Source organism: Crocodylus porosus, unplaced genomic scaffold (genome assembly GCF_001723895.1).
Source record: "Crocodylus porosus isolate Cpor-Errol unplaced genomic scaffold, CroPor_comp1, whole genome shotgun sequence".
NCBI lineage: Eukaryota > Metazoa > Chordata > Crocodylia > Crocodylidae > Crocodylus > Crocodylus porosus.
The window spans coordinates 52,474,286-52,500,613 of NW_017728906.1; the positions used below are offsets into that span (position 1 = coordinate 52,474,286).

General features: G+C 42.1%; 1 protein-coding gene across 8 annotated transcripts in view; it reads left to right on the forward strand.

The window, feature by feature from the left end:
• DMD (dystrophin) overlaps positions 1-26,328 on the forward strand; it is a 1,922,593-nt gene that overhangs the window by 647,718 nt on the left and 1,248,547 nt on the right. For all 8 annotated transcript variants that reach the window (XM_019529123.1, XM_019529125.1, XM_019529122.1 and 5 more), the window contains 3 exons: positions 12,925-13,044; positions 23,551-23,652; positions 23,753-23,860. In XM_019529123.1, coding sequence (XP_019384668.1) covers positions 12,925-13,044; positions 23,551-23,652; positions 23,753-23,860 — 330 coding nt within the window. The remainder of the gene's footprint in view (positions 1-12,924; positions 13,045-23,550; positions 23,653-23,752; positions 23,861-26,328) is intronic.

The window sequence follows — 26,328 nt, forward strand, 5'->3', positions numbered from 1 at the left end:
TGGGGCCCTTGCCTGCGCTTCTCGCGCTCTCCGCCCACACTGGGGCCCTTGCCTGCGCTTCTCGCGCTCTCCGCCCACGCTGGGGCCCTGGCCTGTGCTTCTCGCGCTCTCCGCCCACGCTGGGGCCCTTGCCTGCGCTTCTTGCGCTCTCCGCCCACGCTGGGGCCTTTGCCTGCACTTCTCGCGCTCTCCGCCCACGCTGGGGCCCTTGCTCGTGCTTCTCGTGCTCTCCGCCCGCACTGGGGCCCTTGCTCACACTTCTCATGCTCTCCGCCCACACTGGGGCCCGCCCGCACTGGGGCATTGTATGCCTGACTTGGGCTTCCCTGGATAAGGGCTTAGGTGGCCTTAGCCTTACCTGGCCCCCAGACCCGCCTCTTCAGGCCTATGCCCCACTGGGGCTTCTGCCTATGCACCGAGCTCTTCCCAAAGCTGCCCACACTGGGCTGGGGTCGGGACACCCCAAAACGCAGCACCCCTGTGGCACTAGGAACACCCCCATCTTACTGGGGAGCTCCTAATGAGGCCTCCTCCACCCCTACAGCCTTGCCCGGTCCTCCGGTTGTAACAATAACACAAATCTAAAATCTCCCCTTCCTGGGTTACAACATAACTCCCAAGCACAACAGAAATCTCCCCCTCTGGGATTCCAACATAAACTCCAAGCAACCCTGGCTCCCTCTCCCATCTCCTCATCAGGGTTTCCTCCACCCAGTACTGTCAAGCCACTGCTCTCCATCCATCAGGCTTCTATATTATGTTCTGCTCTGCTCTGCTCTGCTCTGCTCTGCTCTGCTCTACTCTAACAGAGCTCCCTCTTCCTCTTAGGCTGCCAGGAGGGGAACTAGCTCTGGCCTCAGCCTTCTCTGTTTATAAAGGCCAAGCCCTGCCCCCCGGCGGTCAGCTGACCCAATCAGTTGCCATAGCAACTCCCACCTGTTGCCCTGGTGAGTGGCAGCTGAGCCCAATTACTACTATTCAGTAGCAGGCACCCTAGTGCCCTGCTACACTATGTATTTAGGAAAACTCGTTGTGACTTTAATTTTAGATATGCTAACTAAATCTCTAGGCTAGGGACAGACATTACACATAAAGCAGTTTAAGTGATCATAAACTGGTTTAGACCTGTAACAGAACATAAGTTCAGTGCACTTAAACCAGTTTCAAAATGACTGAAACTGGTTTATATAAACTTGATTGTGTGTAGTATCAGACTTAACTGATTTGGGTCAAGCCTGAGACAGTGCCTGCCATAGTGTGGGTTTAAACCCTTCCCTAAGCAGAAAGTCCTAGCCATGCCTCCCCCTTCTCCCCCCCACCCCCGGCACCCCTCAGGACTGTGGAATGGAAGGGAGGGCTGTTTTAGTGCCACCCCCTCCTGCATCGGCTTCTAGCTGGAGCCTCTGCAGGCATGTGTCTGCATTTCTGGAATGAAAAGGGAATGTCTGTCCACCTCCAAATTGGTTCAAGCTTTGCAGATTAGAATAACTTACAAAGATTGAATCAATTCAGGCTCATGCTTTTTGAATGTCTGTCCCTAGCCTTAATGTCAAACATCTACTAAACCTGAAGGATCTGAATTGCACTTGGAGAGCTGAGCTCTTTTCTGGTTTTCATGTGAGCAGACAGCAACTTGATATGTTTCTTCCATATTTAAATGGTTTGATGGGGTGATTCCATTTTTCTTTCTTAGTTTCTATAATTATTACACATTAAAGCATTATACATAGCACTTGTCGGAGAAAATCCTGTATTTTATTATGAAACGTATGTAATATGATATAGTGGAAAGGGGCAATTTGTCTGTTGTTGGCAGAGTATAATTTAAATATACATTGATGTATTACTATTTCATCCTGTTTCATCCTTAATTTTAATACAAGGACTCAGTTAAGGACATTTTTACCCATAAAACTGAAAAGGGGTAGCAGCTGTGTTTAAATCTGCTTATATGACATTGCTAAATTGCTCTTTTCATTTGTCAGTTTTTGTATTTATGTATTTTTGTGACAACTTATGAGCATTGTCTGTCTTGGTCTGTTTCTCTAATAGTTTGATTTACCTCCCCCCCCCCCCCCCCCCCCCCCCAGTATTATTATTAACTGTGGCAGAGAACCATTGTGTCTGAGGTTTAAGCAGACTGTGGAGCTGCTGGCAGGTCACATGACTACAAACAAGCCAGGGTATAAGCCCAGGCCCTAGGAGCTGAGCTGGCAGTTACATCTAGGGAGCCAGTGGAGCAACATTGCACAATCTAAAGACAGCAGCTCTCAGAACATCTGGAGATCAGGGTAGGAACTATAGGGATGGAGGAGGTTCCTGGTCCTGGATAAGACCTGAAAGTGTACCCTGCTGGGTTTGGATAGTGTGGTGAGGCGTTCCAGGAAACGCCACGCCTGTGCCTCCCCACTGAAGGGCGAGAATGGGGCACCATATAGCTTCAGCTCCTGCTCCCATGTGGGTACCCCATGGAGGGGAAAGGCTAGAGGAGCATATGCCAACAGAAAAGCACAGGGTCTAGTTCCAGTGAGGGGAGCTTGAGGCAAGGGCCAAGGCCTTTTGAGTGGGGCATGAGGCCCAAGGGGTGTAAGGCCCAGAAGCTCAGTGAGGGGTGGAGCAGTGGCCCAGAGAGGGGCTAGAGGCCAAGTTCAGCCCAGTGTGGGGCAAAAAGCTGGAGGCTGCATAGAGTAAAGCCTGCAGATGGCAGGAAGGACAGTGCACAGGCTGGCTGGAGAGTGTGAATGATGAAGCCCAAACGACCGTGTAGAGTAGGGCCTGGGGGATCCAAAGGGCTGTACAGAGTAGAGCAGAATGAATGAGGCCCGGGAAGGGGCAGAACGGGTGAGGCCCAGGAATGGGTGGAGTGATTGAGACCTGGCAAAGGGCAGAATGTTAGAGACCCAGCAAGGGGCAGAGTTTGTCCTGGCAAGGGGTCAGAGTTGTCAGCAGTTTAGATGACATCTGCAAGACATGGAGCATGGTATAAAAGAAGGTTCAGAGCTGTGTATTTTGCTCTTGGCATTAAGGCAACCAAATGGGCAGCCTCCTGCATATAAACACATATTTTTTAGAAATATCAAAGGTGTGGCAGGTGAGGCAGGGCAGACTGTCCTAAACAGGTGGGTGGGACAGTGTTGTGACCAGCCTCAAGACGGGCCATTGTCACACTAACAATGAAAGGTAAGCCTTTTTTCTTGGCCCATAATTTGGACCTAAGATATCATTGTTATCATGCTGTTTTGGCCTATATAGTATATATTTGGTAAGCTGCCATACATAAATGTTCACATCAAACAAGTAATGCAAACACATGCTAGTTTAAGGAAATCTGGAAAAGGTAGCAAGATCTATCATTTAGTTTGCCTAATGCTTTTCAGTCACTAACCTTCACCAGACTTCTATCAAGGTTAAAATATTCCAAGCTTATTCTCTGCTCCTGGTTTTTTTTCTCTGTCTGTTTAAATTTCAACGTTAACAGTTTAATGTTTTCTGGGACCAGGTTAAGGAAAATAAGTCATTTTGCCAAAGTAGCTTTTTTCTCCCACAGTCATTTCCCTGGGAAGCTCTACTGCCTCCGGGGTTTGAAGCAGAAACTTGAAATTTGGCAGTGGAATAATCCTGGGGTTATGAGGGACACCTGCTTTCCATGTGAAAAATCTACCAAGATTTGTTCAAGTTTTAAGTTTCTTTTTCTACAAGCTCAGCAGCGCTTATTAGAGGCTTGATCCTACAATTCTATTCATCTCCCCTGCCCTCCAGGCCCTCAAAGCTCCCTACATATGCTGCCAACCCTCAGTTCACTTCAATCTCACAGAGCTCTGTAATGCAAGCTGCTGCTTCTAGTGAGCCTTACAGTAATTTCGTAAGAGCTAGTGCTCCAGTTTTGAGAGCTATGAGCAATACAGAAGTAAGTTCTTTAACCAAAAGGAATCTGTTCCATCCTGGGAACTAGGAAAAGACTATGAATTCTGGTCTCCACAAATTCAACAATTGGTGTTCATTTTGTAAACTTCCCAGCCCTTACAGTATTAGGCAGACATTCATATATTTGAACGTCATAGGAGGCAGTTGAGCAGTTACAGTCAGTTTTGGCAGAGCTTGGAATAGAATTTAAAGTCTCTTTGACAGGTCTAAAGCTCAGCAAGTCAGTCGTGTTACTTTTCCCAATGATTGTTGGTCTTTGGTGCACTGTCAGTAACCACTGGCATACACTGTCCTCCAAGAGTCTTGTTTTGCAACCTATTTTTCTGTCTAGTATACACACCATTAATAACATGTTTATCACATCTATTTCTAGTATCTGATCCATGTAAAGTAAACAGCTTCCTATTTCTGCTATTACTAACTTTAGTTAGTTGCCTTGCAGTAGATCAAATGGGTTTGTGCTGTGGAGCTGAAGGATCTAGGTTCCAAACGTCTGATTTAAGCAGTAATCAAGTAATCATTAAGGTTCCAGAAGACACATTTTCCTCCTTTTTTTTTTTCTTTTGGTTTCTTTAAAAGAAAAAGCCCCAGAAATTGCCCACAAGACATTTTAAAAAACTCAAAGGGCTCAGACAGAAGTGACGATTTTTGTCCCATCTGGGCATAGAAGGTGGTTTATATCCATGACCAAAGACAAGTGCAAAGCTGCTGACCACTTCGCAAATAGCTGATCAAGTGAAAATCTGAACCCTTATTGCATAAAGGGTCAGATGAAGACATTTCAAAACAGACAGTCTTCTATAACTTCCTTCTGCTTGCCTGCAACTCTGTCGCTGTTTTCAGAATGGGAGGGGAGAAAGGGAGGATAGATTGTTGGATCTGGGGGTGGTTTCAGCTCCTGCTGAAGGGTGCAATGGGTGCATTGGAGCATCTTTGAGGTGTGGGGGTCCCAATTCACTCACTCCACTCTCTAGCGCTTGTCACAGACCAGCTGGGTACTGTGAGTGTATCAATTCTATCGCAGGTTAACTGGGCACTGTGAGGGTATCAGCCACTGGGCTGTTTGGTTCAATTTCGGATCAAGGAGGCAAAGTTGGGAATAAAGCAAAGGCAAATTTATTCTAGCTTACATGCACAACAGTTAAGAGAAAGATAAATGCAATAAGCAGATAATGCAGTATTAAAGAGCTAATAGTAAATAATAACAACAGATGGATCAATTCTGTCACAGGCCAACTGGGCACTGTGAGGCTATCAGCCACTGGGCTGTTCAAAACAACAGATAGAGAGACATGGGTTGACAGCTTACTGATAGTCCCTTGATGCCAGGTGTGCACCAAGTGTTTCCAGCGAAGTCAGGAGTCCCTGATGGACGCTGTCGGAGGGATTACCGGGGAAGGTCCCTTGATCAGGATCTGATCCTCACTCACACTGGGAGTCCGGGCTTTGAACAGCAATGACCGTTCTGTTCCCTCCTTCCTGCTGGTCACCTGATGCATGTGCTTTTTATACCTAGTCTTTTGCTAATCTCTTGGCTTTAGAGCCACTCACAATCTTGCCCTATAGCTGTTACCCTATGGGATTCAAAGGTGTTAAAAATTATCATAAAAGGTTACTACCCAGACTCGGGTTTATCTAATAAGCAAATTACAATGCAACATCATTAGGTTTGAAATTGACATTGCTCCGCCTAACCCCAACCCTTTTAAGTTTCTCTGAACATGCTTTCTTGGGACGTGCTTTCCTGGAATGTATTGGGTGTGCCAGGCAGTTGGATCCAGTTTTTATCATCAAGGCTGAACCCTGAGCAAAAACCATTAGGTCAGCTAATCTTGCAGCTACAGGTTCGCCTTTGGGGCCCAGTCAGTTCCACGATTAATACGAACAGTTAGTTTTATCATTTTGGTTAAACTTACGACAGACAAGTTAGATTTGTGGGTTACGAACTTACAAGCTTTATATTAGCTAATATTACCTGTTAGGCAGAATACCAAATGCCTCCAAGAGGTTCTGGCCATTACAAGCGCTGGCTGGAAAACCCCTAAAACAAGCTGCCCCTGCTCCCTTTCTTCCTGCAGTCTTGTAGGAAGATGGGGCCATTACTAGGAGAAACTGGCTGGCAGCCAGCAGCTAGATTCCCCTCCCCCCGGAACCATCAATGAACTCCTGTTTTTTCCAGGGGATCACTGTAACTCATAATGCTTCCTGCAAAGTTTTCTTAGTTATCAGCAGGGAGCTGCACTTTTGTCTACACCCAAAATATGCAGTTTCATGAAAGCTTGGAAATTTCAGAATCACTGTTACTAATGCAATCTTAATTGGAATACCTTCATGAGATTTTAATTTGATGATCACATCATGTTTGAATTTCAAGACTCTTCTCTTTCTGGTGTACTATATGGAAAATGAATGAGTCAGAGGTTTGTAAAGCAGAAAAGGGCACTGTGTTGTGTTGAAGTCCATAGAGAAACTAGGTTCATTTCCAGGCTCTTCCACAGATCCCAGTGTGATGTATGTTAAAAGACTATTAAGCAGAGGTGCACCAATACACTGATCCAATATCAGATCAGCACCGATATAAAGAATATTGACAATAAATGCCTGCACGTATGTGCAGCCACAACACAGTATTCAGGCAGTGAGGAGCACAGCCTGGCAGCATGGAGAGCTGTGTGTACCTGGTAAGTCTGTTGTGGTGAAAAGGTAGTGGGAGGGAAGGGTATGCAGGGGGAAAATCAATGCCCCCTGCGGTGAGGGAGGGAGTGGGGCTGGGGTGAGGCAGGGTGCATGTGGGATGGAGCCTCGGCTGGTCTGCTGGATGTAGGGGGGGTGGCTCTCACCACTGTGGACCACTCGTCCAGGAGGGCATGGGTGGATGGGTGGGGGTGTGCCCATGGATCTGCACGTGCTGGGCCAGGCAGGCTGCAACCCCCCCCCCGATAGCCCTGCTCCCATCACTGCTTCTGCCCACCACCCCATAGTCCCCCTCCCAGCGCCGACACCACCTGCCTTGAGCACAGCACTTTGGACTGCCCTGCCTGCCCAGTGCAGATCTGGGAGTACACTCCCCTTCCCCCCTGTGCCCTCCCAGATAAGCAGCAGGAGCCATGCTCCCTCCCTGCAGTCCCTGGATGAGTTAACCACACCTCAGCTGGGAAGTACCTACCCCAGCCCCAGCTCCACTCCCTTTCTCACCACAGGGGGTATTGATCTTCCCCCCACCCTTTTCACCACAACAGACCTACCAGCTGCATGCAGCTGTATCAGGAATCAGATCAGTATTGGCCCATATGGCTCCTTAAAAATTGCCTATTGGTATCGGCCCCCAAAATCTCTATTGGTGCATCCCTACTATTAAGCCCTATATGTGAGGGTCTGAATTGTGGCAAAACAATGTAATGCATTATTATTATCATTAATATGTGTAATGTTAACACTGTGGTACTCTGGGATACACTGTGGGGTATAACAATATAGGGTAGTCTGTTTGTAGCATTATTGAGGCTCCTTCTTACTCTCAATCATTCTTTGCAAGTTCTGCTTGCAAAGTCTTTCTCTACAACTTTATTGAAGTAAGAAATGCTACAGAATTTAATTTTGTGTTGGAGAGGGGTGGTGGGGGTGTGACAGGAGGGAGGGCAGGACTCTCCATAAAGCTGAACTCTCCCAAATAATAATTTAAAAAAACACAATAATGTCAGTGTTTTCTATGTTAGCAGTAGACATTACAATGAAATATTATTAGTCTGCCTGTTTCACTCTTTTTAATTTGGTTTTTCCCATTCTATGGTAGATTTAAGGATGAAAGACAGTAGCCTAGCTGACAGGGGGCAAGCAGGGCTCTTGAATTTTTACTATATAGGTGCAGCCCTGTGCCACTGAGCTGTAAAAACAGAGTAGCCCTGTGCCCCATCGTTAACAGAGGGAGCAGAATAAATTCTCCCTCCCCCTGGGGAATTTTTGCCACAGGATATGCAGCTCTGCCTCCTACCCTTCCTAGAGGATAGTAGTTTTACACACAGATATTATCAAGTGGTTCTGTTCTAAGAGTTGTTATGTAACATTCTATATTACTTACTGCAGAATGTAATAGAAAGCAACAAAAAGAGGTGGATGAACTGTGCTCAAAGACTTAATGAAACTGTGCTAACATTGGTATTTTCAATTACTGGTCTTCAGTTTTCACCACTCTTGTCCTTATATTTAATTAAGTGTTTTGCATAGCTCTATATTTTGGTCTATTCCTACCAGAAAAATATTTGCTTCAATTGTCTAAAAGAAATTATTTGTTTAATAATGTCCAGAGGCCACTTGTGGTACTGGTGAGTGACAGGAACTGTAATCTTATGAATCCAAAATGCATTTTCTGATTGAAATCTTGTGATATTTTTTGTCTGAAGTATTTTTTAAATGGATCTACTCCATTTGCTGTATGCAAAAGGGAAAGAATATTGCCTTTCCCACTTCTTCCTTCCTAGGTCCAAAAGGTTGCAAGTAGACATTCAAATATTCCAGGAGAATTTTCTCAGGTTCATTCTCGTTGTCAAAAAACTTACATATACATATATTTAAATCCTGAGACCCCAAAGAAGGCAGACCTTGCAGTGCTGGCACTATTTAGCAAGGGTGGGAGGGGTGGATTGTGCACACATCTCAGCATGCTCCACAGACTCACTTACTCTGCCTGCTGACAGATGGCAGCACCACATAAGGCAGTCCTTACTGGCTAAGCCAGGCTGCCCATTGTCATCCTTTGTTTCTCTGCAGCACAGTGTGAGGTTTGTGAAGGTGAAGCAGCAGAGTCCAGTGAGTTATAAACTGTCTCCTGGGTGGGTGCTCAAGGACTATGTTCTTTGTTTCATAGTAGGTAGTGTCAGAAGGGACCTGAACAGATCGTCAAGTCTGAACCCCTGCCTTGGGCAGGAAAGGATGATGGTGATTATCTAGCCTTCTTTTGAAGACCTCCAAGGTAGGAGTGAGCACCACTTCCCTTGGAAGTTGGGTCCAACTCCTAGCCGCCCTGACTGTGAAGTAGTGCCTCCTGATATCTAGCCTGAATCTGCTCTCAGTCAACTTATGGCCATTATTCCTTATTACTCCCAGTAGTGCTCAGGGGAACGGGGATTCTCCCATTGCCTGCTGGTTTCCCTTGGCCAGTTTATAGATGGCCACCAGATCCCCTCTCAGCCTTCTCTTGTGGAAGATGAACAGGTTCAGATCCCATAGCCTCTGCTTGTCGGGCCTATCTTGCTGCCCCCTAATCACATGACTGGCCCTCCTCTGGACCCTCTCAATGCTGTCCACATCCCTCCTGAAGTGCAGTACCCAGAACTGGACACAGTACTCCAACTGCAGCCTGACCAGTGTTGCATAGAGGGGGAGGATCGCCTCCTAGGATCTGCTCGTTATGCATCTGTGGATGCATGACAAAGTGCGGTTAGCTTTCCTGACTGCATCCCCACATTGGCGGCCCATGTTCATCTTGGAATTGATAATGACTCCAAGATCCTTTTTTACCTCTGTGCTGATGAGAAGGGAGTTCCCCAAATTGGCTGGAGGGTTCTCTTCTGAGAGAAGCCACAGCATGTACAGACCTTTGCTCTCTCTTTAACCTTGGTTATTCCCAGGTTATTTTTTTCTCCTGGAGTGACTATTTTTACCCTGGGACAAAAAACCTGGACACTCACGATTTTTCCTAGAAGAGCAGCAACTCTCCCAGAAGAAACAGAATGTCTGTACAGCACCAGCCCACCACACTGTAAACACCAGCCTACAAAAGCATGTTTATGTATCACAAAGCTGTCCAGAAGGGTGGATGCTGAGAATCAGCCACCAGTTACAGTCCCTTACTTCTTTGCTTTAGTGTAGGTTAGGGAACCCTGGAAGGTACTGTAACTGGTGCTTACTAACTTTTGTCCTTGAGGGACCATACCTCATATGGGGACAGGTGTGGGTACTATGTTCTCAGCCACCCTTCTTTGTAGCATATAATGAAGGAGGATGCAATGGAGTTCCTACCCCATTACTGAGAGGGAGAGGACCAGGGAGCAACAGGCTGGCCCCAGGACTTTGTAAGAACTGTTGGGAATTCAGAGGTTTTGAGAATAGGAGCTGCCTACCCCAAATGTGGAAAGCTCACTCATCACCTGAAACGGTGGCTTCAGGACCACACATGACTGATAGGGCTGAGGGGGAAGTGGCCGGTCAGGTGACTGAAGGTGGGTGTGGCTGTAGGCTTTATAGTGCCAAGACCCTTGTGAGGTGGTAGTTCAGCTCTGGGAGGGGACAAAGAATGCTCAGCAGTGTCATGCATTGAGGTTGTCATTTATGTTACATGTTTATCTTATATTGCTGTGTTAGACCAGAACAAGAGCAAGACCAGGAGCAGCTCAAGGTGGTGGGGAGCACCTGGTGAACTGCTGCCACAGTGTGGGAAGTAGAGAGAGGTGCAGGACTGCAAACTGGGGCTCAGGACCTGCAGCTCAAAGGATTTGGAGAAAGGGCCTACATCTCAAAAGGATGGTGTGAGAGGGCCTAAAGCCAAAAAACTGTATAGGCAGGCCGAGAGCTGAGGGTGGCAAGAAGAGAGAAAGAGGGCCTGAAGCCCAAAGAACTGTGTAGGACAGCCCAAAGCCCAGGAGACCAAAGAGTGTGAGAGGGCCTGAAGCCTGAAGGGCTGTGAGAGAGGACCCAGATCCCAAGAGGGCAAAGACTGAGGGCCTGAAACCCCCAGGGTGACTGGGCCTAAGATCTAGGAGGCCCCAAGAAGCATGAAACCCATAGGGCTGAGCTAGAAGGCCTGGACCCCACAGAGGCAAGGACAAAAGACCATGGAAGACTGGCAGCCTGGTGATCATCTGGAAGGAGCAGACACCCAAGGCCTCATTTTGGTTTCTGAAGGCAGCCTTCTAAGATGCAAAGAATTTGGAACAGCAGAGACATGGTGGGGAGGGACTAAGGCCAGTTTTAGGAAAACAAATCAGATGTAGTATAGAGGCTAAGGGGTGCTGGAGGCATCCCTGGCAAGTGCTAGGTAATTAGATGGGAGTGAGATAAGTTTGGCAAGAAGGGTGCAACTGGGCAAAGGGAATTGTGGTGTCTTTATGAAGAGACTAAGACTTACCAGAATTGCAGCAAAAAGTCCAAGAATTACAGATGGCAACTCAATAATTGAAGGCACTGGAGATGAGCTGAGAAGCTCAGGAGGGGGACGATACAGGACTAAGACTGCCCAAATGGCTTCATATATCCATTTTACTATATTAAACTCCACTCAATCGTAGGTTTAAGCAAATAAGTTAGAAAGAGTCAGCTTTGGGTGAGAATAGGCAGAACTGTTTCCTAATGCAAGTCTGAGCCCAAAAAGCCCAAGTCTGAGTCTTGTCTCTCCATAGTCTGAAATTGAAGATTCCTGAGCCTCACCATGCTCATTGGCTAATTGTCTGATTCCCCTGTTATGCTGGTACAAATAAAGGATACCAACAAGTTTCTACTATCAATTACTTCATTAATTCAAGTTGCAGAGCTGTGTTTGGAGGATCCATTATTCAAATCCTGAAGCAGGCATCAGATGATGGACTTCCTGCTTTTTTACTTTGCTTTTAAAAAATCGTAGGAAACTGTAGGCGTGCACACAAAAAGAGACAAAAAGTCTTCTTTAAAAGAAAACTATAAATTAATCACTTCACCATGAGAAAATGCTTCATTTAAGACTGCTTTTGCAATCTTAAATTCTCCCCATGCTTTGTGTATGTGTATTATTAACATCTTGATGTAAATGGTCACAGCCTATTTTTTTTCCAAATAACCCTTGCCTCATTCAGTGAACAGGATGGATAAGCTCTGGGATTGTCTCAAGTTTGTGGAGAGATGGAGGTGTTGTCTGTGGGAACTGTAAATATATGTCATGGCACCACATACTCAACAGTGAGGAAAAAGTAAAATATTGACTTATTTTCTCATTGAGAAAGCAAGAACCGTTCTGTTAAAAGAAGGGGAGAGGATTGCTGTTGAATACTATGTTTAGCATTATTAAGGACATGCATCATGTGCATATGTATGAAATAGAGAAATAAGCCTACACAGGCTTGTAGTGTTTCCTATTTTTTTGTATCCTTAATAATATTCCTTCACCATAATTTTTAATATAATAACATAAAAGATAAATGGTATTAATAGCATGCATAATATACAATAGTGTACATCATACATAATAATGTGTTAATTAATTCATTAATGATAATTTAAAAATGAGCAAGAGATTGTTACCTGTAAAATATCAAGTAAAATATCAGTTTCTCAGTTTAAACTCTCATTCTGAATTTTGGTGTGTAGCTTGAATGTACTTATAAATGAAAGGCAGCTTATAGTAAGTGGAAAGCCTGGAGAGGGTCCAGAGGAGGGCCAGTCATATGATCAGGGGACAACAGGGCAGGCCCTATGAGGAGAGGCTACAGGACCTGAACCTGTTCAGCCTCCAAAAGAGAAAGCTGAGCGGGGATCTTGTGGCCTGTTATAAACTAGTCAGGGGGGATCAGCAGGCATTGGGGGAGTCACTGTTCCCCCGAGCACCGCCAGGAGTGACCAGGAATAACGGTCACAAGCTGGCAGAGGGTAGGTTAGATATCAGAAGGTGCTACTTCACGGTCAGGGCGGCTAGGGTCTGGAACCAGCTTCCAGGAGAAGTGGTGCAGGCTCCTACCCTGGGGGTGTTTAAGAGGAGGTTAGATGAACATCTTGCTGGGGTCGTTTGACCCCAGTACTCTTTCCTGCCATGGCAGGGGGTCGAACTAAATGATCTGCTCAGGTCCCTTCTGACCCTAGAAACTATGAAACTATGAAAATAAATGGAACAATGACAACTATAGTCAAGTTTCAGGGTTTCTTAAGTTTTGCATACTACGATTGTTAGTCAACAGTACTCCACAGCGTGGCAGCATTCTGTCTACTCTTTGTTTCACCATTAGCACTGATGGTTTTTTAATTTTCTTTTACCTCTAGGCACTTCAGGAAGACTTGGAACAGGAACAAGTCAAGGTGAATTCTCTTACTCATATGGTAGTTGTGGTGGATGAAAGCAGCGGAGACAAAGCTACTGCTGCACTAGAAGAACAACTTCAGGTAATAGCCACACTGACATTAGCAGCATAAGAATTTCTGCTGTGTAATTTTTAGTGAATTTAAAGATAAATCGCCTCTTCCTGCACTATTGCAAAATAGAATTGGAGTATTTAAGGCACACTGAACTACCTCTATGTCTACTTGTTACATGGTTCTGTATGAAGGAAGTATATTTTCATAACAAGCAATTAAACTCTTGATTATGATCGAATTGCAGGATTTTACTGATACTCATATTGCTTTGACAGATATAAGAATTCTGATTGTTGCAATGAAATTCGAGTGCCAAGTAGGAAATCTGATATTTTCCCCAATATCATTGACATGCTAGTGAGATGTAGCTATATATCTTACTATCCTGGGTAAGATGCAATCTCCTAACATGAAAATAGTACTGAGTAGATTCCTTTTTCTGTGAATGATCTGGAGATAATTTCGTGTTCTGACTTGTGAGAAAAAAGATGATGATCAGTGCTGTTCAACCTTTTTCGGACAGTTGGTTAGATGGGTAGCACCCAGTCCCTCCACAGGCCAGATCCACCTGGTAGACTCAATCTGGCATCCAAGGTGCATATTGCAGGGCAGTATCCAGCTGTGCAGAGTGGGGGTGCCTGGCCCAATCTGGTTACATGGGGGAAGAAGGCCCAACTGTGTAGGAGGAAGAGACCATGGCTTAGATCCAGCCTGGCCAGTTGAGGGGAACGGAACATGGCTCCACAATGGGGGGTCGGGGGAAGGTGGTGTGGTGTGGCCTAGGAGGGAGAGAGGGCACAGTTCAGCCCCCACTTAGCCACATAGAGGGAAGGGGGTGTAGCCCAGCCCCAGATTGGTAATGCAGGAGCAGGCTCTGACCAACTGCTCAGAACTTGGGACCTTGGTGGTGGGGAGGTGTGGCAGTATTAACTGCCACTACTCCCCTACTGCCAAATTTCCAGACCAATAGGGAGCCCTGTAGGTTATAATCCAAGGCTCTTCAGGCCAAATTTGGCCCAGATTTGAGCACCCCAGGTTTAGGTTATTATGACAACACTTATCCCTGCAGAAGAAACAGTATTTCAGTTGGTTTACTTAGGGCCTTGTTACATATTGCACTTTGATTGATGTTAGTGTTAGCTCAAGTTTGCAGCAGTTGCAGCTTAAAGCTAAAAACCTTCTCTGATTGTCCCCGTTCTGCAAAACTGTGACTTGCCCACTAGAGGGCTGGTGAGCAGGGGCAGGGTGAGGAGCTGTAACTGTGAGTTGCCATTACAGGGCTGGTGAGTCAGGACAGGCTTCTATCCCTGCTCTAGGTAGGGATGTAGGGAGAATTGAGTTGTGGGACAGGAACATGAAGCTAGGAGCCAGAGAGTTAATGGGATGGGGGTAGAAAAGAAATGGTGGTGGGGGAAGGGTAGTGAAATGAAAGATGTCAGCCAATGAAGGATAGAATAAACAGAAATAAAAAATAATATTTAAAAAGACAGCAGCAGCATATCTACAGGCTGGGGAACTCCCTTCTCGTCAGCACAGAGGCAGAAAAGGATCTTGGTGTCATTACTGACTCCAAGATAAACATGGGCCGCCAATATCTACTTCACTTAACTAGTTGTTTTAAGAGGATTTACATTTATTGATGCTGTCCTGACGGTAAACCACCATATTGCAAAATACCCTTTGAGACCCTGGCCATATAAGATTCTTTGTTCTAATGAGTATAGCAGGGTATATTATGTAACCAATTGACACTATGGGTTTGTTACCAGAATGCAAACCTATTTTAGAACTAACTCTTCTGTATCTCATGAAAAAACCCAAAGTGCATTTTTTGCTTTTATGTAGTGTACGTAAAACAAAATCGATGTATCCAAAAGAGTTTCAGACCCTCACTTGGGAAGTATTTCTGCGATGTCTGTGTTAGCTGAAATTGAGCACCAATCACAAGTTGACAAAAAGGTCCAACAATGTCTCCACTCGCAACCAGATATACAGAGGTTACTCTTTTAACTGTAAAGGGATCATTTGTAAATTGAATTTGTAAATTGAATGGAAGACCTTAGCTGGACGCTAATATACTCTGTTGAGCAGTTGGTATAAAAGTCCAGTGGAACAAAGATAGGTTATATTCACAACAACCTGACTAAAAAAACAGAGGAGGAGAAAGAATTATGGTGCAAGTACTTGCAGTTCTTGTTACTGTTTGTTTTTTTGTTTGTTACTTAGACATGTAACTGCTTATCTCCATTATAGCTAGTCTAATGGATGGGTGGAAAACAGTGTCAAAAATGATACAATCACTGACAAAAAACTGGAGTCAGGCTGTGTTCTACATTTAAAACTGCTACAGAGCACTGCCACTGGATGGACTGACATATGCTTATATTTTGCACAACAGAGCAAAGGAATTTCCTGGGGAGCACCTTGGACGCAAGTCATTGAGCATAATTCATAAGCAATACATTGTTCCATTTATAGTTAGTTGACAATTGATCCCTTAAGGACTGTTGTCAATTTAGAGTAGTAGTAAGGCTTCTCTGTCCTCTGTTGGGACCAGAGCTGCATGAGAGAATCAGGAAGATTCAGTGTTCTCTTTCCTTTGAGCTCAGGGAAGTAAAGAATCTGGGCCTGATATTAAGAGTAACTATTTTTGTGAAGCCTACTATGTATCCATATCATTTTGTATAATGTTATCTTTTGATTTATGATCTATTATTACAGCTCTCATAAAATATTTTTACATCAGTCAGAATAAAAGACACGGTTTGTACACATTTTTGGTGTACCAAATTTGTCTTTTGTTTGTGTGATTCATTAACCATGTACACAAACAATATTTCTGCAGACCATTGGTCCATCTGGTATAGCATCTTACCTCCAGCAGTAGTCTTACTTCATTAGAGAAGCATTGGTCAAAAAAAAAATCTTCCATTAGTTGCAAACTTGGCCCTTATTATTGTAACACATTTTATGTTTATTCTTAGTGGTCCTGAGACTTTTCTTGTATTTTATTTGTTTGTTCCATGTCTCACCTGCTTGATTCACCTATCTGTGATCTATGATCCGCTATTTTGTTAACTTTCCACATACAAAAGGAGTCTCATTAAAAAATAAAAAGAAGCTTTTATTTAGGTAAAACTGCCCGTTTTTAGGAACACAGAGGGATGCATTTCATGGAAGGGAGAAGGCATAGCTTTAGGGTGAAACTTCAGCTTTAAGATTTTCCTTACATGCCCTATTTAGTTGCACTGAGTAGACCTTGAATCAGGTGAAGTTTTCAGTCACTGATTTCATAGGATTGCTTGAAAAGCATAGTACTATTTGGCAAGGGTAAAAGTGGCAGGATTGAGCACACTGTGATTAAATAGTTTATACTGTCTGTGTAAGTAAAGAGTTCTTGCATGATTACTGTGTCCTGTGACTTTATATTACAAGTTCATGTTCTAAACAGACCTACTCCAAAAAGCTTAGTGTCATGTTTGCTACCATGTGTCACTAGAAATGACAGGTTTAGTACTGGTCACAGTTTCAACCATTTATCAATACCGTTATTTAATCATTGGAGGAGGGGGTTAACTACTGGCTTGTCAAATTGTGGAGACAAGAAAAGCTAGGATAATTTTTCTACTTCTTTGGGGGTAATTTTTCTACAGCTTTTTCTGATATATATTTTTGTCTTGGTAGGACTTCTTGATAGCATAAAGTTTTCTCTGACATGAAAATCAAGGGGCATTTTTAAATAAGTAGTAGAAGGAGTTGGAGTAACCTTTTATCATTTAGATTGTGCTAGCTGGTAGAACAGGAGAGAATATTTCTATAGATAGATCAGAGGGATGCAAGCAGGTGTGCTACTGGAGATGCTGAGAGGAAAGTATCTTATTTTTTTTCCTTTTCAAAAGTGAGGAGACGTTAAATCTAGCTGTTCAAGCATGATATAATCTGCTTTATAAAACATCAGAAGAACAGTACATAATGCAAATTTGTAAAAGAACTCTATTTGGAAACTATTTTATGAAGAGATCTCTCTCATAACTACATAGCTGAAATGTAAGTAGGCAAAATAAATATCAGCTGTTTGGGCTCAAGGAATTGGAAATGTACTTGACATGATACCTACTGAGGGCCTATTAGTATTCCCAGTATATCATTCAGTAATCTGGTAATTGCAAAGAGTGGTAGATTGGTGACCAAAACACTATCTGCATTCATTGTATTTTACTGTAGGCATTCATAAAAAGTTAGCTGTGATAGTTTGTTCGTGCATATATTGCAAGTTCCACTCCTTTCCCTCCGCATTGGAAACTTCCCACTGGAAGCTGCAGCACAGTACAATACAAAATGGTGTCTCGATGCTTCTAGGCATAACACTGTTTTAAGTACACAGCATAACACTATTGGCCCATGAGGAAACAGATAACGTAGGCAAACAAGGAAATATGTAGCCCACATAGTTCGGCCTCAACATTGCTTATCTGCCTTCTGGTGAATAACGCCAAACAAAAAATACTATCTGGTTGAAACAGAAAATATTCTGGAACAGGTCTGTTCAAAGTCTTGAGTAGCACCAGACATTTTTTTACACTGAGAAAAAAAAGCAGACATTTTGACTGCTTTCCATGCAAACATGCTTACATGTTTCTAAACACAGTGTTTGCTGAACATGTTTGTTGAAGGTCTTGGTACAGACTCTGTCCTGGGGATGAAACAAAGGATTTTCTAAACTGCACAGTTTCGTTCCCAGTAGAGATATCTGAGCGAGGAATAAAAGTCACTTTCAACAAAATTATAGTTCTTCCAATACCCTAGCTAGATTATTCAAAATTATATGGTATGTATTGTGTTGCATAGACATAACCTGATGCTGCTTGTGAACACAGGTACTATCACCAGTGCTTTCTCTCTCTCTCTTTTTGCTTAAGATAGTGCATGTTAATATGAGGGTATTGTCAATCCGTTACTCATATGATCATGAGATCTGCAAACCCTTCATTGACTTCATAAGCAGGTTAGAGCAAAAAATAAGTGCTTCATGTGAAGCTGTCTTTTGACCCCTTTCTGGTACTTTGACTGTACCTCTCATGTGTTTGGGGCTTGTGTTTCACCTTCTTTAGGTGAAATGGTGCCATTTGAATATCCAGCCCCTTGGTATTGACATGGCAGAAATCAGAAATCTCCAGTACCCAAGCCCCTGCTGGGAAATCTGTCTCTGTTTCAGGCTGTTCCTTACAAACAGCTTTCTGGCAACTACCTCCCACATGTACTGAGGGGATAACTTCCTAACAATGTAGTGTCCTTCTGATCTTTTGATTCATAGCCTGCACAAAATGAGTTTTGTAATGTTCCCTTGTCTTGGTAGTCTCTCTTAAGAGGCAATCTGGGTTTGTTATGGTTTTAAGTGAGAACCAAAATTTGGAAATTCTCTATGAAAGAGAACTGAATTCTGGCCGTGGAGCATTCTGCCTCAGATCTTTTGGGAGCCATGTGCACTGTAAGTCTTGGTATTGTCTCCTAAAATCCCAAATGTACTTGCCAGAAAGTTAATACCAGTCTTGCTAGCTTCTTAACATAGCCTTGATGCTAAACTAATCCAAAGTGAGTTTAATGAACCATTCTGCTAATGAAATATAGTTGTACAGCAGTTAGGCCAATAAGCAAGCCATATGCAATATTAATTACCATATTTACCTGCATCTAAGACAACCCTGAATTTAAGATGATCCCACCCCCCAGTAATTATTTTTTATATACCCTGGAAATCTATAAATTTGTTATTATTTTTCATGCATGGAATCTAATTATTGGAGAATCATCTTAAGTTCTAACGTTCCGTCCTATCCTCCCTTCCCTGATCATCACTAAAATAGGGAGATAGGGGGACAGGTGATGAGGGGGCAGTAAGGGGCAGGTGATTGGGGGACAGGGAGGAGGTGGGAGCAGGCAGTTTGCCCTCTGTTGCTTGCTTCTCCCACTTAGCCCCCTTCTGTCTTCTCGCCACCCCCCAGCTTCAGACTCCTGCACCATCCTTCTTCCTGTCTGCCCCTGTGCCATTTCTGCCTTGCAACCTTGGGCCTCTCCCCCCTGCCTGTCCTTCCCTATTGCTTATCTGTCCTTCCCTATTGCTTATCTTTGGTCTATGCCAACAGGCTTCATTCATATTGAAGCCTGGTACCACTGCTATGGGACTAGGCTGGGCAGGGGTTGGAGCTGTGCCCTGTGCTCCAGGCTGAAGCAGGGTTAGAGCCGGCAGAAGAGCAAGGATGAGCAGGGGCAGAAGCAGCATAGAGGAGAGAAGGAGAAAGGGGTGGGGGACCAAGGGTTGAAGAGTGGAGAGAGAAAAGGCAGGGGTGGAGCGGCAGCAAGCAGGAGCTGTGGCTCCAGCCCCGACCCAGGGTGGAGGCTGGAGCTAAATCTGCAGCTGCTTAACTCCTACTGCTTTGTATTTGATTTCAAGACAAGGGGAAAAAATACAGCAATAATTGCAAATCAGCTCCTAGTCCTTTTCACTTTGTATGTATTAATATTGCATTATAGATTGAGTTACAATTATCTTGCATTATACTCCAAATTCTCCTGCATTTGATCTAAAAAAGCAGATGAAAAAATGTAAATGGTTGAAAGGAGCTGTCAGCTGAGTGCAAGCTAATATGTACATCTCCATGTCTGTACTTCATTTTGTGGATGCAAACACCTACTAATCATTCTAATATTTGTGCATATTTTCTGACTAAGCTAACACCTGCACACATACAAGAATTAGCAGCTTCAACTATTGGGTTCTGCTAGTTCAAATAATAACCTTTGCAAATTAGGCAGTTACAAGTACGTGCTTGCAGGTACAAAATTAACGTCTCCACACAAGTGAAGGTCAAAGGTTGGAAAAGTAAAGAATATTTTGGTAGTGCTGTGAAGCGTTCATTACACTATTTTAATATCTTAAAATCTTGATTTATTATGAAATGGAGTAAAAACCAAAATTTCTAAATTCTCTATGGAAAGTGACCCTAGGGAATTCTACCTCAAATTTTCTGGGAGCCCTGGAATCTGAAAACCCCTGCTCTGCCAGCCTGAGTTATTGAAGAGTTGCAATGTTGGGAGTTGAAGCTTCCAGAACTGCTTAGATCCTGGCTTCTTAAGAGTTCTTCTGATGATCTGTGAAGAATCTGCGAGCTTTCAGTCTCTAGACCAGTGATTTTTGACCAGGGTACAGTGGCATTCAGGGATATCTTAAAATCCTTTTGTGGGTGCTACACCATTAGATGTGCAAACATGGTTCACACGCTAAAACCAGCATTTTCACATAGGAATCTATAGGGATAAAAACCTTCTGGCATGTTGTGATCTTTCAGAGTTCTTTGCAATGCAAGAATTGCACTATTGTTTTTTCTGTAATCCCCCCAAAGTGTGAAAATTAAGAGCTGGCATTTTCTGAAGGATGCCTCAAATATTTAAAAAGTTGAGAACCACTGCCCAAGAATCTCTGGCTGAACTTGCAATTTGGGTTGTTGGGAGCAGTGGCTGGCTTCCAGATTTTCAGTGTTCCCAGTTCGGTATTAGGTTGCTTTGTGGGCTGAAACTGAGCCAGGGGCTTTGGATCTTGGGAGTGGTGCTCAAAGCCTGGAAACAAAGAAAGTAGGCATACTTTGAAACCTGACTTTCAAATATAGCTTAATCATTAGGTTAATGGTTAGCACAGTTTAGAAGACATTAATATTATTCAGTTACAAAGTCAGTTTTCCAGAAGAGCCTGATTTGACCAAAAGTGGATGTTTTTCATAGCAAAGAGTTTGTTACTCTTCTATTGCACTACAAGTGTAAACGGAGGAAGAACAAGTTTCATCAGCATAAATTATTTGCAGACCGTGCATGGGTTTATTTATCATACTAATCTACATATGTGTTGTCAGCAGGGAGCAATTTGTCCATTGAAGGCTCTTTAAATCAAAGATACAAATCTGGCATTGGTTAACACCACTTTGATTTGTGAACCCTTCTATTAGACTTTGTTTGTTGGCTGATTTTCAAAAGTGCTGAACATACTCCAGTCCTATAAAGTTCACTAAATATAGGACCACTGAGATAAAAAGGAGGCAAGGAAATGTATCTGTAAACACAGGAGTTTAGAAACAAAGTTAATAATTTTTCCATAAATAACAATTTATAAGACAGTGCTGCTGCAGAGTCAGTACTAAACAATACTTATTGAAGGAAGGTCTAAATTCCCTTTCTTTTGCCATTTTAAATGCTGTAAATGTATAATGTATCTGAGCATTCAGTGGATGATGATGATCCTGAATTGTGAAAATGGTTTGTAAAACAGACTTAAGTGAGATACTAGATAATAGGAGTGGTCCAGCAATGTGAATAAATAGATCAGTGGACTCTGGGCTAGCCTGCATTTAAGCAAATAAAGCAACCAGCGGAAATTATGGAAGTAGGTAGGGGCAGGGTACATGAAAAGCTAGACTACTAAATTTGTTTTAGCTTTATATGGTTGTGGGAAGTGAAGGCTGGGTTAATAGTTAGTCATGGGTTTGGGGAATTTAAACAGAAGCTTGGTTGACCCCTGGAAAGAAGCTAGGAAAAAAGTCACCTTCTCTGTAGGATTACACTTTTTTATGTAAATCTGATTAATTTGGCCCTCCCATAACCATTTAGGAATTGTAGGTGTAAAAAAAAAGTTGAGTGACTAAGAGTAAATAATTTACTAATTGAATTTAGTCTGTCTTTCCTGCATACAAGCGATGAGAAATTTTTGATTTTCTTAAATACATCCTTACAGTGTATTTGAATATTTTTTGTAATTTCTTTTTATTAAGTGAAATACTGTGTGTAAGTCTCTGTGAATATTTAGTAATGTATATTTAAGCTACATTGCTTAGTTGTGAATTGGGTTACTTACATCATACAGTATGGCTTCTGTTCCTTTATTGGATAAATGCAAAAAACTTTTTACCAGTAAGTACACTTGTGTGAGAGTTTAAAGTCAATTTTATATCAATACTGTCTTGCATAACTTGGAAAAATCTTATTCAGTGTACTTTCAGGTTAGTAATCCTTGATCACTTAATTTTTTTATGGAAAGTAAACCATAGAAGACACATGGACACACAATTTAATTAAAAAAAAATCAAATTGATATCAATTCATTTTTTATTCAGGGAAATTTCAAGTTAGTAATCCCTGATCACTTCAATTTTTGTGGAAAGTAAAGCATAAAAGACACATGGATACATAATTGAATTTAAAAAAATCAAATTGGTATGAATGGATTTTTTTATCTAATATTTTTCCTGCTCTAATAAGGAAAGAAGACAATTATCCACTAAGAATGATTTTAATAAATATCAGGGATATGAAATGTAACATTTATTCTAAATTTAAAAGAATAATAGGAACTGATTTAGTCTTGATGCAATTAGATGTTAAGAAAGGAGCATTCCTTAAACTGATTTTATTGTTTACTTAAAGTATTTGAGAAGCGGTGATATTTGAAATCTAGCCACCTCACTGTGAATCAGTAATAGTTTTTTAATTTTGTTCACTTTGTGAACAAAATTATAAAAGATAAGATAATTATAAGATATGAGAATATCAAAATGTCCAATAACTGTTTCAGAATAGTTGTGGTTTTTTTTCTTGAGGAAGTGAAAATCATGTCAGGCACATTGTTATTACTAGTGGTACATGATAAATAGTGTACCTGGCTAAAACCTAGTGGTGTGCTACACAGATCAGACTAGAATTTGCCTCTCACTTTCATTGAAAGCACAAAATAAATTTATTATGACTCCTACTACAGAATCTTGTTTGGTACTGTTCTTGTATTTGTCTGTATTACTCATTTTCCTGTTTTAGGCATTCGTCTCCAAAGTCTGAGAGAGAGCATAAAATAAAAAATGTGAAAAGGAGCATTGTCACTTTCTATGCCTTTTCAGATATGAATTATACAAGAATCTCTAGTGATCTTTGTGTACAAGTATGCAGATATTTAGTAGGGAATGGAAAAAAAAGTTTAATTAGTGCTTTGGGGAATTTTCTTCAATATTTGTCACTGGAACGCTGTTGAAAACCAATCCTCTGCTCTGCTGACAATCCTCCAGCATAGGAACAAACTAGTGCATGTGAAACTTTAGCACCATAATCAAGACTTTGGACAAACCTAATTACTTCTCAAATTGTTATGTTTTTTGGCACCATAAAGTTTAGGAACCATATTAGCTTTTTTTTTTTTTTTTTTTCTTTTCGGTGCATAGTACCCAAGCCTTAATGGAGAGAAATATCCATGCATTACTGTTAAAATTGCTTCCCTTTTCTTGATTTTGTTGCTTCACAGATCCTTTCCACTGCAGTCCTATTTCACACAATAATGACATCCACTTCAGGATTTAATGGCCTTGAATGTGATGTAAAAGATGAGTAGGCGGGCTATCAATGTGTTTTCATCAAAATTTTCACTGTCATGTGAAATATTATGAGCCTCATTCAAAAATATCAGACATTCACTATGTGCTTTGTGGATTGTTTTCTCTCTAGCATTTGGGAGACCGGTGGGCAGCCATTTGTAAATGGACAGAGGATCGCTGGGTTCTTTTGCAAGATATTCTTCGGAAATGGCAACTCTTTGCTGAAGAGCAGGTGAATAGTCTTAGCAGTTAGAAATCTTCAAATCATTAAAATATACTATTGTACGAATGACCTTACAAAAATTGGTTTCTTACTTCTCCATTTTTTTCAGTGCCTTTTTGATGCATGGCTTACTGAGAAAGAGGATGCCGTGAACAATGTTCATACTACTGGCTTCAAAGATCAGAATGAAATGCTGACCAATCTGCGCAAGCTGGCTGTAAGCATTTTTCATTTATGTTGTTTCATGTTTTATGTTCTGTTTTTCTGTTCATAAATCTGATCGCATACCTGGTTTTATCTGACCCTCAAACAGTAAAAACATTTTGTGGGATGAATGGTACCTTGGGAACGTGGAATCATTTGGAACCTGGAGTTGTTATTGTGCTCATTTCTTTACTGCATTGAAGCATGCCTGTGCTTTATTTTGTATTTTAGATACATTTAGTTATAAACTGTTGTATATTAGATACAAAAATCTATATGGAAAGTATTATAAGAGTGAAAATATTATAAGAGAAAAAATATTATATTCATATTTTTGGCACACCATTATAACCCCAAATTTAATACAAAATAATGAATTCTTTCTGCTTCTGTTTGTGGTGCTCAACACCTGAATACATTTATCTTAACAGTATCCATATTTTTTCAGCCATCTATTGCTCTTATCAGAAAATCAAGAGCATACAGTCCACCATCTTTATTATGGGCTTACACTGCTTAGTGTTATAAATCTTTGTAGGTATCAGTCCATTAAACATGATCTGGCCATAGCATGCGATTTTTATCTGTTTTTTATTATTATGGTATTACAGATTTTTCAGGGTAGTTGTGCCTCAGGACTCTCTCCCTGTCTGATCTCCCTTCTCTAGGACTTGCTTCAGCCAGCTCTGGCATGGCTTCTAAGTGAGAAGCCTCTTGCTTCATGACCCTGGCTCATCTTTGTCCCTGGCTTCTGGATATTCATAACACCCCTACTTTAAAAAGCAATTTCTTTGCTCAGCACCTGAGAAGGGAGTTGAGGTATGTGGGTCCAAGTGCTGATGTCCCAACAGCCTAGCAGATAGCTCCATCTCAAATGAAAGAGTCTTTATTGCATCAACATAGTTCCCAACAATAAATTGGTAAACAGCTAGCATCCAAGCACCTTAAAATAAGCTTGGCTGGTCCTATGTCCTCCCTAGGACTCCTGCTTTTTCCCCTCTCCTCACTTCCTTTTCTTCTCAGGCACAGTGTGCTATGTTAGCAACAAAGTGTAACAAAACCATAGTAGTTAACCTGGGGACTACCACTTACCCAATAAAATGAAACAATGTTATTTGGAATCAAGCAGAGAGCAGTCTCCAGGACCCACTGCTAGCTCCAGACTGTTATCTTCCCCTGGATGAAAAGGGCATTTAGATGTTATAGGAATAGAAGATCATAGAAAAGGTGGGCTGGAAGGCACCTCATAAGGGCATCTAGTCCGGCCCCCTAGACCATCCCTAATTAAGGCAGGATCCTCCTTGATTAAACCATCTCAGCCAAGTGTCTGTCTCTTGAAAACTTCCAAAGATGGAAATTCCACAATTTCTCTTGGTAGCCTATTCCAGTGCTTAGCCACCCTCAGCATCAGAGAGTTCCTCATAATTCCAGCCTAAATTTCCCCTGCTGCAGCTCAAGCCCATCGCTTCTAGTCCTATTCCCAGCATACACAGAAAAAAGCCCATTTTTATTCTTTCTGTAATCACCCTTTGGGTATTTGAAGATTATCAACTTTCCCCTCAGTCTTCTCTTCCCTAGGCTAGATGACCCCTAGTTCTTTCAGTCTTTCCCCATAAGTTCTGCTCCCAAGTCCCTTGATCATTTTTATTTGCTCTGTGCTGGACTCATTCCAAACTGTCCAAGTCTACCTTGAAGTGTAGGGGCCCAATTCTGGACATAATATCCCAGGTGAGCCCTCACCAGTGCTGTCTCATGTTCTTCTTTGTCCTACTGTGTCCTACTGTAAAACGCTCTGCAGCAAAAGATGTTCATGCTGAGCCCACCAAAACATTTTCCACAAGAACTCTGGGAGGAGAATCACTTCATTTTGCCTGTTCAGTGACTTCTGGTGCTTTATGAAAAGAACATGGAAAACAGTGATCAATTTTAATTTAAAATAGTTCAAAATAAGACAGGAGTTTAGAGTGAGGTACATGCAATAATTTTTCAAATCAAAATTCCTTCCTATAGTAAGATGAAGGAATAAATTGTCACCTCCGTATTTCTGATGAGTAAGTGAACAATTTCCATTGCTTTAAATAATCGTGCATACAATCTGCTGTTAAAAAGCATCTGCTATTATTTATTTTGACAGAAAGAAAAAGCTGTTAATTGACAATGTGTGTCTATTAGACCTTACATACTAAAGAATTTTTCAAGCCCAGGTTACTGCTGAGTTTTAACTCTCTACATAGATAATATGATGAGGTCACTTAGTTGTATGAAATCATATGAATGACAGTTTTTGATGTCTCTCTGTCCTGTGACATCTGTAAAGAAAACTGGATAGTCTTAGTTCAATGAATATCTTCTGTTATTATTACAGTAAGTTATTTTCATAATTTTCTCATGCACTTAAAGTTCAATATATGTCAACCTCACTGTAAACAAAATGAACAGATATTAAATTAAAAAAAAAACTTGCCATTTGATTGTGTAAAC